The sequence below is a fragment of the Myotis yumanensis genome, unplaced genomic scaffold, assembly GCF_028538775.1.
Source record: "Myotis yumanensis isolate MYYU_CA2020_CCGP unplaced genomic scaffold, mMyoYum1.0.hap1 SCAF_2, whole genome shotgun sequence".
NCBI lineage: Eukaryota > Metazoa > Chordata > Mammalia > Chiroptera > Vespertilionidae > Myotis > Myotis yumanensis.
In genome coordinates this window covers 152,032,257-152,048,456 of record NW_027223753.1, presented here as the reverse complement: position 1 = coordinate 152,048,456, position 16,200 = coordinate 152,032,257, and the positions used below count along the sequence as shown (strand labels likewise).

General features: G+C 43.4%; 1 protein-coding gene across 3 annotated transcripts in view; it reads left to right on the top strand.

The window, feature by feature from the left end:
* CCDC191 (coiled-coil domain containing 191) overlaps window positions 1-16,200 on the top strand; it is an 84,267-nt gene that overhangs the window by 50,694 nt on the left and 17,373 nt on the right. For all 3 annotated transcript variants that reach the window (XM_070406227.1, XM_070406225.1, XM_070406228.1), the window contains 4 exons: window positions 5,879-6,336; window positions 7,408-7,520; window positions 9,445-9,527; window positions 10,277-10,378. In XM_070406227.1, the coding sequence (XP_070262328.1) occupies window positions 5,879-6,336; window positions 7,408-7,520; window positions 9,445-9,527; window positions 10,277-10,378 (756 nt within the window). The remainder of the gene's footprint in view (window positions 1-5,878; window positions 6,337-7,407; window positions 7,521-9,444; window positions 9,528-10,276; window positions 10,379-16,200) is intronic.

The following is a 16,200-nucleotide window of genomic DNA, read 5'->3' as shown; positions in this document are numbered from 1 at the left end:
AACTGAGGTACAAGGTATGTGCCCTTGACCAGGAATCGAACCCAAGACCCCCCAGTGCGTAGGCCAAAGCTCTAACCATTGAGTACCAGCCAGGACTGTGGATTTTTAATTACTACTGAGGTTAAACATTTTTTACATTTCCCATTTACATATATATGTAATACATGAAAATGGATATAATAAGATAGATACATAGTGACTTGTCTTCATGCCCTTTTTTCTACTTGATTATTTATCTTTTTCTTATTGATAGGAGCTCTTTATATTTTTAAGACCATTGATGCTTTTATTATTATGTTTTGCATTTTTTTTTCATTCTGTCATTTGTCTTTTTGGTTTATTTATGGTGTTTTGTGCTATACACAGTTAAGTTTTTATAAAGGCAATCCTACCAGTTTTTTTCTTTCATAATTGCACTTGTATTTGAAAAGCCTTTCAAAAGAGGTGCTCTACCCGCTCACCTCCATCCCAGGCCCCTCCATCCTCCACATAATGCTGTTAAGTACTTAACTCAGATGTGTGAAATTGAAGTGGGCACTAGAGGGTCCCCAACCTTGTTTTTTACCCTGACTCCTGCTAGTAAGTAGTTAGTTTTCATTTAAGCTTAGTCTCTCAGCAAAGGGGATCATGAGGATGCTTATTGTGCCTTATGTAACATCCTGGTCTCTTCCCCTAGGCAGTTTACCTACCTTTATGTCAGTCAAAGGATTTTGTTTCCATTGAGACCCAGGAGAGTCTTCTATCTTGGGAAATAGCTGTGTGGAACCTTTTACCTTTCAGAGTTCCACTGTTACCTTTCAATGACAAAAAGGAAGTCAGCAGAAAGTATTTTTTTTCCTGTGTAAAGCAGAAAAATTACTAAAATACTTACATAATTTAGACTCAAATAAAAGGGTCTCCAAATATCTGAAATCAAAATCAAAATAATTTATCAATAATTTATCTAGATTGTAAAAAAATTAGAGCAAAAATTAGAGAAAATAAAGGGCTATAATAGACTCAGCAAGTTACTAGATAAACTCTAATCTTTTCCAGAGTGTAAAGTATAACATGAACAATCTATACCAATAAAAGGATAATATGCTAATTAGACTGGATAGACGGGACGTCTTCCGGCCATCCTTCTGGACAAAGCCACGGTGGCAGGGGCTGAGGCAGAGGCGGTTAGGAGCGATCAGGCAGGCAGGCAGAGTGGTTAGGGGCGATCGGGCAGGCAGAGGGGTTAAGGGTAATCAGGCAGGCAGGCAGAGTGGTTAAGGGCAATCAGGCAGGCAGAGTGGTTAAGAGCGATCAAGCAGGCAGGCAGGTGAGTGGTTAGGAGACAGCGGTCCCATATTGCAAGAGGGATGTCCAACTGCCGGCAGTCAGACATCCCCCAAGGGGTCCTGGATTGGAGAGGGTGCAGGCCAGGCTGAGGGAACCCCCCCCCCCCCCCCACTCCATATATGAATTTCGTGTACCAGGTCTCTAGTGAAAATATAAAATCTTTAGTTAGATGCACATTAATTATACAATCATATGAACTCAAGTACCATAAACACATATATTATACCTTGAAATTTTTCAGAATTATCAGTTAGCTAATAATAATAGGTGATTTTCTCTGATTAAGCCAGATTGTTCAGTTCTGTTCTATTAAGTACAATCTGTACCAGTAAGCTTTTCTCTCTTTCTCTAATTTCACCTTAAAGAGTTACTATGATCCAAAAGAAATCTGGTTGCTGTACTCAAGGCTTTTACAGCCTTGCTGAGTTAATAATATGTCATTACCACAAAGTTTAAAAGGGCCTAAAACATGTACCCCGCTTGATGCTAAATTACTTAAGCAGGTGTTTTCATGAATAAATGTCCACTGACATTTCTGAAATAGAAGGTCATTTTAAAAAGTATTTAACATGTCAGAGTTTTCACATACCACATCTTTCACTGCAGCTGAATATAAAGAAAATATTTCCATCATCATGAAAAATATCTTTGAGTATCCAAGTATGGCACCCTGTTAGCACTAGAGGTTTCTAAGATATGTAAGATAGTTCACAGTATTTTTATCCTTATACCACTGCAGATGGCAAAATCAAAAACTGGTTAGACATTAGACCATGGCATCAAACCATTCTAGAAAAGACATTTTTAACTATGACATTATTTTGGCTAGGATAAATTTTTCTGATTAAAAATTCTGTTTTCTTTCCTTCTGTATAGAACTTGTAATTGTGATACCTCAGTCTATTAAATGAGATATAAATGATAAAGCTTTGAAAACCATTAAGCCATGTGCTAATACAAAATATTATTAGGAAACATTATTCTTATGTAACACGGATATTTGTCCATTGATCCTGGGTGTGCCAATATTTCCCACAAATAGATTGTTTTAGAATAACTAGAGACTCTAAACTTTAATCCAGGCCTTAATCCTAATATATAAAAACCCTGGGTCCATCACATCCACAACGACTGGTAGGCTCGACCAACTGGAAGCGCTGACTGCTATGGCTGCAGGCACAGTGACCCAGCACTCACTGCAGAGGGGGCTGCGAATCAGGCCCAGAGAGAGGCCTGAAGAGAGAAGCAGGGTCTAATACGTAGCCTCTGTGGCAGCTGTTGATCAGCACTTGCCTCTCTCTTTAGCTCTGGGCCTGGTCAGCAGCTGTGCCTCCATTTCTCTCCAGGCTTCCACCGGGGCTGCTGATCAGCCCCGCCTTTTTGATCAGGCCCCATTGATAGGCCCAGAGACGCTGACTAGCATAGAAACTGACCAGTCAGAACCAAATTGTCTGGCAGAGGAGGGCAGTTGGGGGTGAGATCAGGCCTGCAGAGGAGGGCAGTTAGTGGTGATCAGGCAGGCAGAGGCAGTTAGGGGCGATCAGGCAGGCAGGGGAGGGCAGTTGGGGGCGAGATCAGGCTGGCAGGGCAGGGCCGTTGGGGGCAAGATCAGGATGGCAGGGGAGGGCACTTGGGGGCAAGATCAGGCCAGCAGGGGAGGGCAGTTGGGGCGATATCAGGCTGGCAGGCGAGGGCACTTGGGGGTGAGATCAGGTTGGCAGGAGAAGGCAGTTGGGGGCGACCAGGCTGGCAGGAGAGGGCAGTTGGGGACAATCGGCCCGGCAGGGGAGCAGTTAGGTGTTAATCAGGCTGGCAGGGGAGCGGTTAGGGGGTGATCAGCCTGGCAGGCAGAAGTGGTTAGGGGCAATCAGGCAGACAGGCAGGTGAGTGGTTAGGAGCCAGCAATCCCGGATTGTGAGAGGGATGTCCAACTGCTGGTTTAGGCCCGATCCCACAGACAGTTGGACACCCCCCGAGGGGTCCCAGATTGGAGAGGGTGCAGGCTGGGCTGAGGGACACCTCCCCAGTGCACAAATTTCATGCACTAGGCCTCTAGCCTGAAAACAAATACCCTGTGATTAATTTACTAGTGGGAAGAGAAGCCTTGAAATAACTATTATTAAAGAGCTATTTTAATGTGTATTATTGACTAGAGTCCCAGTGCACGAATTCGTGCATGGGTGGGGTCTGGCCAGCCCACCCAGATGGGGACCGATCGGGCAGGGCCAGTGGGGGAGGGGATGAGGGAGGTTGGCCGGCCAGTCCCGATCGGGGTTGGGGGGCCGATAGGGGGCCAGGCCAGCCGGGGGAGGGGCCACAGGATGATGGGGGGGCCGATTGGGGCCCCGATCGGGCCAGTTGGCCACTGCAGTGCATGTCATAGCAACCGGTCATTCCAGTCATTCCATCGTTCTGGTTGCTGGGCTTTTATATATATAGACTAGAGGCCCGGTACACAAAAATTTGTGCACTCGGGGGGGGGGGGGGCAGGGGGGTCTCCCAGCCCGGCCTGTGCCCTCTCGCAGTCTGGGACCCCTCGGGAGATAACGACCTGCTGGCCTAGGCCTGCTCCCGGGTGGCAGAGGGCACGCTCAATCCCTAGGTGCAGCCCCTGGTCAGGCTCAGAGCAGGGCTGATTGGGGAGTTGGGGCGCCGCCCCCTGTCATGCACAGAGCAGGGCGGATCGGGAGGTTGCGATGCCACCCTCAGTCACACTCAGGGTAGGGCCGATCAGGGTGTTGGGGCGCTGCCCCCTGTCACTCACAGAGCAGGGCCAATCAGGGGGTTGGGGCGCTGCCCCCTGTCACGCACAGAGCAGGGCCGATCAGGGGGGTGGGGAGCTCCCCCCTGTCATGCACAGAGCAGGGCCCATCAGGGGGTTGAGGAGCTCCCCCCTGTCATGCACAGAGTAGGGCCAATAGGGGAGTTGGGGCACCGCCCCCTGTCACACACAGAGCAGGGCGGATCAGGGGGTTGGGGAGCTGCACCTTGTCACACTCAGGGCAGGGCCAATGGGGAGGTTATGGCTCTACCCTGTTACACACAGAGCAAGGCCCGTGGAGGGGGGTTGGGGCGCCACCCTCTATCACCCACAGAGCAGAGCCGATCAGGGGGTTGGGTGCCGCCACTGTCACACTCAGGGCAGGGCCGATGGAGAGGTTATGGCTCTACCCTGTCACACACAGAGCAGGGCCCATGGGGGCGGGGGGTTGGGGCGCCACACACTGTCACACACAGAGCCGCAGGGCGATCAGGGGATTGGGGAGCTCCCCCCATCAGGCACAGAGTAGGGCTGATCAGGGGGTTGGGGCGCCTTCCCCTGTCATGAACAGGTCAGGGCAGATAGGGAGGTTGTGGCCCCGCCCCCTGTCACACACACAGCCACAGGGCGATCAGGGGGTTGGGGAGCTGCCCCCTGACACGCTGATCCCGGTGCCGGGAGGCCTCGCTGCTCCACTGATCCCGGTGCTGGGAGGCATATTACCCTTTTACTATATAGGATAGAGGCCTGGTGCATCGGTGGGGGCCGGCTGGTTTGCCCTGAAGGGTGTCCTGGATCAGGGTGGGCATCCCCACTGGGGTGCCTGGCCAGTCTGGCTGAGGGGCTGAGGGCTGTTTTCAGGCTGGTGGGTTGACTGAAGCTCCCAACCGCTCCTTTTTTTCTTTCTTTTTTTTTTTATTCTGGGCCAGCTTTAGCTCTGAGGCCTCGACTGCTGAAAGCCGGTTTCTGGCCTTTGTTTTTCCTTCTGTATTTGATACAATGTTGTGGTCCGGCTGGCTGAAGCCTGGCTGACTAATGCAGGTTTCTGGGGTTTTGTTTAGCTTCTATATTTGCAACATAGTCACTTAGAGTTGCAGCTGAGAGGCCGGCAAGTTAGGCGGGGAACGTTGGAGTCCGCCGTCACTGGAGCAAGCAAGCCTCCCTGTTCGCTTCAGTGCATGGCTGCCGGCCGCCATCTTGGCTGACAGTTAATTTGCATAAGAATATGCTGATTAGCCAATGGGAAGGGTAGCGGTCGTACGCTAATTACCATGTTTCTCTTTATTAGTGTAGATTTATAAAGGTATTCTTTAGTTTTCAAATATTCTTGAGAAATACTATATCCTTTGCCACAAAATATTCAATTTTCTGCAAAATTCAGTTAATTCATGCAGATTAAAATTCCTGTGATATATATCTGGAGTAATCTTGTCTAATTTACAAATGAACTATCCAAATTAGACATGTATGAGAGCACACTTTTCTGATTACAAATGTTCTGGCCCATGTCAGTGGTTTGTACAGCTGTAGCTATTCTCTCCCTCCCTCCCCCCCCACCCTGCCCCTCCCACACACACAGTTTTCCTGGCCAGCAGCATTGCACATTCTAAAAGTGGCTCCCAGGGTGAAGACTGATGGCCTGTGAGATAGCCAGGCCAGCCGCACAGGACCTCTGACTGGGGTGTAGAGTAGTTGTGCCATTGAACAGAACGATGCTGACTGGCTGAAGTTGGATCTCGGCAGCACAGTCCTTCAAACAGCTGAGCTCTGTAACCTTTTTTTCTCTCTCAGGTGACTGCCGGGCCCCTTTTGTGGGAAAAGCCTCCCTCAGAGAGCAGTGATTGCATGCCTACGCCCCACCTGGGAAGACCAACAAAGAGCACCTTGCAAGTTCCCCTCCAGAATGTCCCTCTGAACACCTCTGACAATAAGCCGCACAAGACCTTGGATGTTGAGGCCTCCCAGCAGCCTGACAGCGACGAGAAGCTCAGAACCACCAGCCAGAAAGCAAAGCCCATTTGCATGGGCCATTTCCACAATCGCCATGTGTTCCAGCAGCAGCTGATTGAGAAGCAAAAGAAGAAACTTCAGGAACAGCACAAAACAATTCTGGAGCTGAAGGAAAGCCAGAGGCTGGCACAGGCTCGGTGGGCAGCAGAGCGCGATGCAGCCCTCATGGACACACAGAGCCGCCTGCTGTCAAACCCCAGAGAAGAAGAACCTGAAAGAACCTGCCAGGTGCTTTCAAAGTATGTCCATTGCATCAGAACACTCTCTGGACTCATTATTTGGAATTTTTCACTTTGTGGTAGATGGGCTCCTGAACTCTACCTGGCTTCCAGGCTCCGTGATCTCTGCTTTCCTTTTGTTGTACTCTCAGACCAAATAGGCCCATGCATTGTGATGGGTACATGGCAGATACAAATAGGTCTTTAAGGCAAGCGACTGCCTAGAACAGTGGTTCTCAACCTTCCTAATGCCACGACCCTTTAATACAGTTTCTCATGTTATGGTGACCCCCAACCATAAAATTATTTTTGTTGCTACTTCATAACTGTAATTTTGCTACTGTTATGAATCCTAATGTACATATCTGATATGCAGGTTGTATTTTCATTGTTACAAATTGAACATAATTAAAGCATAGTGATTAATCACAAAAACAATATGTCATCATATATGTGTTTTCCGATGGTCTTAGGCGACCCCTGTGAAAGGGTTGTTCGACCCCCAAAGGGGTCGCGACCCACGGGCTGAGAACCGCTGGCCTAGAAGGATCCACTTATACATTCCCATTGGTATTGCAGCTGCCTTTGTCTAGGAGCTCTGTTATAACAATAAAAGAGAAATACCTACTTGCTTTAGCTTGACCTGCGGGTTTCTGATCATGTTAAGTGCTGAGAAGTCAAGTCAGACAATATCGGGTCCAAATGGAGCAGTCCCTTGGGATGGTCAATTATCTAGCTTAAATTTATAGTTGTTTTGGATAAAAGTAAATATTTTTGAGCCTGAAATAAGAATCCAAATTTTTTAAAAGCCATTTAGGATGGTTTCAGAGGTGCTTGAGATATACTCAATATGTGTGACAAATTGATTTGAAGTACTGGGGTGAGAGTGGGAGTGCTTCACACACTGGAGGTGCAGGCCAGTCACTCAACCTTTCCCTGCCTTATGACACCAATTTATCCAGTGGGTGTAATAATGCATGGTTATCTCAGAGAGAAAGGATTAAAGTTTTTAAAATTTTGAGTTCCTCAGGTGCAAGGGCTTTGAACAACGCTGGTTATTGGTCTGAATTCTGTTTTTTTTTCCTTCTCCAGTTCTCCTGTTGCTTCCCCTGGGACTGAAGGTAGTAGAAGCAACTCCCAAAATTATCTTTCTGGACCCAGAAGGAACCCAAGGAAGCTGATGGCACCTCATCCCATACTTAAAGGCAGGGCTGTCTTGGTTTGGCCTTGGTGGTGGTTATCTTCCCTGGTGGAGTAGAGTGTGCTGGGATTGAATTCAGGCCACTCTTGGGTTTTGAGCTTGGCAGAACCTGGTCAGTCTAAGGTGGGTAGACACGTGAGAAGTGGAATACACCAGAGCGCTCCACAACTTTTCTCCTGCCTCTTCTGCCAAACTTTGGGCCTTTGCAGCCAATAAAAAAAAATTGCTGAGAGGTGTATCATTTTCCTCTAATTTGAGATTTATATTGTGATTTTTAAAAAATGGGACACATACACAAATGAGAAAACCCTGAGTAGCTGCCTAGAATAAACATTGATCAAGATCACCTATCATTATATTTTGTTAACATTAAAATTTATAGCAATTTATGTTAAGTTAGTACATCATTTTATAATAAGTTGTGCCTTGATGATAGGCTTTTAGTAATGAAATCTGTAAACCACCCATTTTAATTTAATTGGATTGTTGATAACATTGACATCGTTATTTAAACCAAACAATACTGTTGGAAGAGAAGCATTCCTTAGAACCCAGCAATGAATCTGCTAATTGTTTTCACTGTATACTTAGTCAACCATTGTACATGTGTTTGTATGTGTGGTAGGCACTTTGACAATTAGATTGTGTTTTATAAATCTGAGTTTTCACCTATGGCAAGATTGCTGCCCTAACCAAAATTGAGGTCATCTGAAGGACACTGTGCCTCAAGTTCATTCCTGTAATGAAGAAATTAGCAGTCTTTGCATTGACTGCTAGGACAGCAGTTTATGCCATCTATGTCCACTGAGGATAATTTAAAAATGCCCACTTATTACTTTTTTATTATTTGATCAACAAGTTAGCACCTCAGGCTACCTTGCAAATAGTCTTTAATGACTATCTAGCTCCAGAAAAGATGGGAAGGGACTATTACCAGAGGCTCCACTTCTCAGGGTTCTGTCACTTTAATCCTCTAGTCTGCTTCTGCCTCCTTAAAGACATCCTCACTCCTGCCATCTGTGGCACCCCACTATTATTTTCCAGCAAAGCAGACACTTAATATTTGTAAGACAGCCTGGTGAGTGTTTTGTTTATTAATTCTTAAAACTTGGACTTAAATGTTCTTCCTCTATAATATGACACAAGGAACCAAAAGTAACCATTGGCTGACTTGGGTGAGCAGAACTTGGTACTCCTCCCACCCATGCTCCACTTCCTGTGAAAGTCCTGGCTGATGACAGTCACATTATCAGGCCATCTTGCACATTTGCTTCTTTTGGATTGATATTTAATAGACTGTCAAGAACAGGAGTCTGACACTCAAATCCGTTCAGATGCCAGCTCTCCAAATGCTTAGTACAGTTCCATTTCCTGCCCATCTGGATATCCAGGCCTTAAAACTATATTAAAATGTATTCATTGTGACCCTAAACTTTAGTTTGTGGTTGTTGTTGTTACATATACAGATGTATGTATTATGACTTGGGAAAAATTAGTGGATTCAATGGGAGTAATTCTATTCTCAAAGTATTTGTTAAGTATAATTAACATATTCTACATTCATTAAAGGAATTATCAAATTAAAATTATGGTTTCTCAGTTTCATATACTAAAAGTATCATCAAGGCACATTATCTAATTTAAACCAGTAAACATTATTCTATAGAAATGTAAGTAAAAACATAATCTGCAAATTGCTCATCATTGTTGAGGATGAGATCATAGGTCTTTAACTTACAGGGGATATACATACATACCTATAGTTTATATATTTGTATTTTATAGAAATTTTATACATATATTTCTGAGATTGTGAACACTCAACTTAAAAGAAAACCTTAATAACACCAAATTTTACTGTAAAATGGGGACATGTGTTTTTCAGTGTTCCTTATATTCTTTATATTGGAACTCTTACTATTTTCTAGCCATGGAAGAGAGAGCAGCTCAGCGAGCTGAACGTAGGCGGATCTTGGCAGAGAAGAAACAAAAACAAGAAGAGGAAAAATTGGTAATAAATCAAGAATGCAAACTGAGGCACGAGAAAGGATTTGTATAAGTGTTTATTTAAAAAAAAAGTTAAGCCTAGCTTGTTTAAGCCTATTGAGACAATAGAATTATACCAACTTTGGAAATGGCTTTTGCCTACTGGCCTGAACTCTGTAACAATTTTAGGAAAATAAAGGGGAAAACATCAACATCATTTGTGTAGCAGGAATGTTACAGACATCGATGAGAAATAGCACATTGGAAGATTGACAGATAACCAAGACTAATGTGTTATAGGTAGATGTCCAACCTGACAAGTTTGCAAAGGTAGAGAGTTCTTATCTTTCAAAGTTTTGACCTGGACTTCAGAAGTAAATGTTGTACCTACTAAGAAAAAATAGATACTACTAACAGTTTTAAGGGTTTGTTAAGTGAAATGAAAGAACAAATTTTCCCACATTATATATAGTTTGGACTTAGTATTTCACAGATGAAAAGAAGAACTAGAAAGTAATAATTTTTATGATAAAAAGTTAATGGTCTTATTCATGCTTAGTCTCATCTTCCCAAGGAGAAGAGTATTCTTTGGAGAAACTTTCAAGTTACACAACTGACCACCTGTTGGTTGGGTTTCTACTTTTATCACAAAGTGCAAGCTTCTTCCAGAGACGGGTGGACACTTTGGTAGATACTTCTCTCAATCTCAACTTAAGGATCATATTTCCGTACAAATCAAGGGTGCTGATTTTTACAAATTCTAATCTTGATCAGGCCCAGTTAAAGGCCCAAGAGGAGGAGCGGCAGAAGAGGGAGGCAGAAGAAAAGGAGGCTCAACTGGAGAAAAAACGAGAAGAGAAGAGACTGAAGAAAATGGTTAGTAGTGTCTGTCTGGGCAATTGTGTGACCCTGTGCACTTTCCCCACCTCAGACCTTCTGTTTAGAACACTCTTTTCTCACCTGCACCCTTTTTCTCTACTTAGTGAAAATCTACTCTTCTTTACATTTTAGCTCAATATGACTTCTTGCAGATTAGTCTTGCCCCACCCTCCTCTTCACCCAAGGTTAGGTTAGGTCACTCTCTGTGGACTCTGAGTATATTTCCTTCTAAAGCATTACTAGGGCTTTAATTATGCATCTATTCCATGGTTGTTTTATTCGTATCTGCATCTCCTCGGCTGTAATCTCCATAAGGGTAGAAGGAGCAGTCTGAAGTTGCTCACTATTGTATTGGCTAGCAGTGTACTGAGCATATAGTAGAACTCAGCAAATGAGTTGAATGAGTGCATAAATGAACAAACAAATGAACAAATGGAAGAAAATACATGGAGAAAAAAATAAGAGATAAAACTCTTTTTTTTCAAGGTCATTAAATTCTAGTTGGAAACATATGTCCTTAAAATACATACCTATCAAAGATGGTATAGTATAGCATATGCTGTTTTGTGCCTCCCAGACCAAAAGAGATCAAGAGAGTTGTGCAGGCAAGATCCATGAAGATTTGGGAGAAATTAGAGGCATTTTCAGAGGAAAGAGATTTGAATTGGAAATTATATTAGGGTTCTCCAGAAAAAAAAAAAAAAAAAATATATATATATATATATAGAGAGAGAGAGAGAGAGAGAGAGAGAGATACTAGAGGCCTGGTGCATGAAATTTATGCACAAGAGGGGAGTCCCCCCTCAGCCCAGCCTGCACCCTCTCCAATCCAGGACCCCTTGGGGGATGTCCAACTGCCAATTTAGGCCCAATCCCAGGCCTAAACTGGCAGTCGGACATTTCTCTCACAATCCTGGACCACTGGCTCCTAATCGCTCACCTGCCTGCCTGCCTGCCTGATCACCCCTAACTGCCCCCCACTGCTGGCTAGGTCACCCCCAACTACCCCCTCCCTTCCAGCCTGGTCACTCCTAACTGCCCCCTGCTGGCCTGGTCACCTCCAACTGCCCCCCTCACTGGCCTAGTTGCCCCACACTGCCCCCCCCGCCAGCCTAATCGTCCCCAACTGCCCCCCCTGCCAGCCTGGTCGCCCCCAACTGCACCCCCCCCCCCCCGCCGGCCTGGTTGCCCCTAACTGCCCCCCCACCGGCCTGGTCACCCCACGCAGCCTGCTGTTCAGTTGTTTGGTCGTCCTTCACTAACCCCCTGCCAACCTGATCACCCCACGCAGCCTGCTTGTTCAGTCATTTGGTCGTCCCTCACTAACCCCCCAGCCGGCCTGGCGTAGGCAGCCATCTTGTGAGAGCGTGAGGATTAATTTTCATGTTACCTCTATTATATAGGATATATATATGCAGAGATTTATTTATTATAAGGAATCAACACATGATTATGGAAGTTGAGATGTCCCACAGTCTGCCATCCAGAAGCTGGAGACCTAGGAAAGCCAGTGATATAATTCCAGGCCAAGTTTGAAGGCCTTAAATTAGGGGGCTAATGGTACAAGTCCTGGGTCAAGGGCAGGAGAAGACCATGTCCCAGCTCAAGCAGGCAGGAAGCAAAAGTGGCAAATTCCTTCTTCTGCCTTATTGTCCTATTCAGGCTCGTAAAGGATTGGGTGATGCCCACACATATTAGGGAGGTCAATCTGAGTCCATGGATTCAAATATTAATATCATCCAAAAACACCCTCACAGACACACCCAGAAATAATTTTAGTGTGGGCACCCTGTGGCACAGGCAAGTTGACACATAAAATTAACCATCACAAGTTCACCCCATTGTCAACTTGTTATCCATACACATATGAAACCAACATAATCTTCAAATAAGGTAATAACAACATCATAATTCTGCCTAACATGATACAACTATCCCAAATACAATCAGAAATGCTCTAACCTCTGCCCCAGAAGATGAGGTAAAGTCTTTGAGTGATGTTTATTCTTCTCCTTGATATCCCATAACTTAAATACTATAATGTAAAATGAGTAATACTTAAATACCATGATATAAAGCCAATACATCATATGTTATGTAATAAGAGAATAAGAAAGGCAAGAAAACAAAGATACATATACAGATAAATATATTCATAGCAAAATAAGAAATGGATACTCATGACAATTACAGTCTTCATTTATGTAACTGGCCAAGTGGGTGTAGCTAGTATTTATAACTTATGTTCTTCTACTACCCACTCTTCTCTTTGCCTTCAGCAAGCACCTCTCCTAATCACAGTTTTTTACCTGGTGAGGTGACCCAAACCTTCATTCCTGAGTAGCCCAGTGTGGATTGGGTTGTTATTGTTTTCTTTTGATCTTAACCCCAGGGCATAGTAATGCTAAGATATACTCTAAGGGGCTTCCTGTATTCCAGAAATACTCTTCCTTACCTCCACTGTGGAATAGTATACTCTCCAGTTTCGCTTAGTAGTCAGGTTTATTCACCCCAGTCAGCACTTCCTTCTTTGCCTGTTGATTTAGAGTCATAAGGAGCCCAATATGATTGGGTGTCATTCTTAACTTCCAGTTCAGTGGAATCATTGTTATGTCTCCTGATAGAAGCATTCCCCCATTTGAAACCAAGATCTCTAGACTAACAGAACATAAAGTCGTGGGAAAAGGAAGAAAAAAATTTGCTAGTGGGTCACTGGAGGTAATCATGAGTGGTGCCAATTCCACTTCCACCTCTTGATTCCTGGATCCTGTGGATCCTGGCTATGGGGGGAACGGTGCCATATATTGGATGCTGACTCAGAGCATATATAGCCCTCTGGAGAACCTTACCATAGGCCTGCAAGGTATCGCCACCTCACTGGAACTGCAACTGAGTCTTCACAAGATCATGCCAGCCCTACACCCACCAATTTGATTCCCTGTCAAAGAACATGGCCAGGGTTTCGGGCACTATACCCAGTAGGGGGTGTACAGGAGGTACCCAATTGATGTTTCACTCTCATATCAATGTTTCTCTCCCTCTTCCTTACTCTTTCTCTCTAAAATCAATTTAAAAACATATTTACAAGAGACCATGCCACCATTCTGTCAAGCCAGCTTCTTCAGGATGGTAGAGCACATAAGTTCCATGTGCATAGGCCCATTGCCACACTTCTTTTGTTGTAAAGTGAGCTTCATGATTAGAAGCCATGCCATGTGGAATACAATGATGGTGGATAAGCGTTCTGTAAGTCCACAAATGAGACCTTGTAAGTCCATGGGTAGTAGTTTGGGGCAAAAGCATTGTGTAGAGGAAAGGCAAATCCATATCCAGAGTGTCTGTTCCGGTAAAAACAAAACTCTGCTCCTTCTGTGATGGAAACAGTCTAATATAATCAACCTGCCATCTGATAGCTGGCTGGTCAACCCAGAAAATGGTGCCATTTTGACAACTCAGTGTTTGTTAGTCTCTGCTGCTGGCTGATTGGGCAATCAGCAGTGACTATAGCCAGTCAGCCTTGGGGAACGGAAGTATGCATTGCTGAGCCCTTGTATAGCCTCCATCCCTGCCACCATGGCCACTTTGTTTATGAGCCCATTGGGTAATGGTAGGAGTGGCTGGGAAAAGAGGCTGACTGAGTATCCACAGAATGGTTCAGCTTGTCCATGGAGCAAAAGGCATGTACTATAATTCATCCCTTGCTAAGACAGCCTAAGAAATCTCTAGAAACAGCCCAGTTACCTCCCTTAAAAATTACATAAGGGTTCTGAAGTAGCATTTCCCAACATGTGTTCCATGTAATTTTAATGGTTTCTAATATTAAGTTGTTTTGAATTACCTTTATACCTCTGTCAAAAATCAATTGACTGTATTTATGTGGGTCTATTTCTGGGCTCTCTTCTGTTCTGTTGATCTTTATGTATATTTCTTTAACAGTACCACACTGTCTTTGATTGCTGTAGCTTTACAGTAAATCTTGAGTATATTAAATGTGATTCTCCCCTTTATTCTTTTATACAATGTTTTGGCTATTCTAGTTCTTTTGCCATTTGATATAAATTTTAGAATAATCTTGTTGATATGTATAAAAACTCTTGCTAAAATTTTGTTTGTGATCATATTGAATTATAGATCAAATTAGAAGAATAGACATCCTAACAACATTGAGTCTTTATTTAGATTTTTTACTTATTTCATGAGTATTTTTATTTCTTTCCACAGATCTTATATATTTTTTGTTAGATTTTTACCTAAGTATTTCTTTTTGTGGTACTATTGTAAATAGTGTCTTTTAAAATTTCAGATTTTATTTATTCATTGCTAGCATGTAGGAACACAATTTATTTTTATATGTTGACCTTGTATTCTGCAACTTTACTAGGAGGTTTTTGTGGATTTTTTTGAATTTTATATATAGGCAACCATGTTGTCTCCTAATAAAGACACTTTCATTTCTTCCTTTCCAATATGTGTGATTTTTATTTATTTTTCTTGCCTTATTGCACTAGCTAGGTATTGCTGTGCAAGGTTGAGTAAGAGTAGTGAGAGGAGACATCCTTGCCTTGCAGTCTCTCACCATTATTGTCATATATTTCATGTATTTTATATATTTCATATATATACCCAATACCTTGTTACTTTTATTGCTTTAAATAGTTATATTTTAGTGTAATTAAAAATAAGCTGAAGATTATGTTTTACCTTTATTTCTTCCATTTCTGATGCTCTTTATTTCTTTGTGTAGATCTAAGTTTTTAACCTATATCTTATTCCTTCTGCCTGAAGAACTTCCTTTAACATTTCATGTAGTGTAAGTCTGTTAGTAGTGAATTCCCTTTTATTTTTGTTCATCTGAGAACGTCTTTATTTCTCCTTCATTTGGGGGGGGGGGGGGGGGTGTTTTGCTGGATATAGAATTCTGGGTTGACAGTTTTTTCTTTAGCACTTTAAAGATGTTAGTTCATTGTCTTCTTGCTTGGCTGGTTTCTGGCAAGAAAACCAAGAAGTTTTCTTTAATTCTTAGCTTTGTTCCTTTATAGGTGTCAGTCTGCTCAGGCTACCATAACAGAATACCTCAGAGTAGGTGGCTTAAATAGCAAAAATTAATTTTCTCACAGTTCTGTAGGCTGTAAGTCTGAGATCAGAGGTCCAGCATGGTTGGTTTATGGTGAGGGCTCTCTTCCTAGCTTGTCGCTGTGTCCACCAATGGCATTTCTTCAGTGCATGCACATAGATGGGGAGAGAGCATGTGAGCTCTCTGGTTTCTCTTCATATAAGGACACTAATCCCACCCTTAATACTTCATTTTTACCTTAATTACTTCCTTAGAGGCCCTATGTCCAAATACAGCCAAACTGGGGGTTAGAGCTTCAATGTATCTATCTGGACATACATATTCAGTCCATAACAATGGGTAAGGTGAGTCGTCCCCCCCCCCCCCCCCCCAGCTACCTTCAAGATTTTTTTCTGCCTTTGGCTTTCAACATTCTGAATATAATATTTGTATGTGTGGTTTGTTTGTTTTCCCCTGCTTAGTGGTCTCTAAGTTTCTTAGATATGTGGTCAGTTATTTTATAATATGTTTACTCATTTCTTCAAATATTTCATCTCCATTTTTTTGGGATTCCACCTATGCTTGTGTTATATTGTTTGGTATTGTCGCTCAGCTTTTGGATGATCTGTTGTGTTTTCAGTCTTTTTTCTCTTTACTTTTCAGTTTGTATAAGTTCTAGTGCCCTAACTTCAGGTTACCTGATTCTTCCCTTAACTGGGTAACATCTAGAGAAGAGCCCATTGAAGGTTCTTTTCACTTCTGTTAC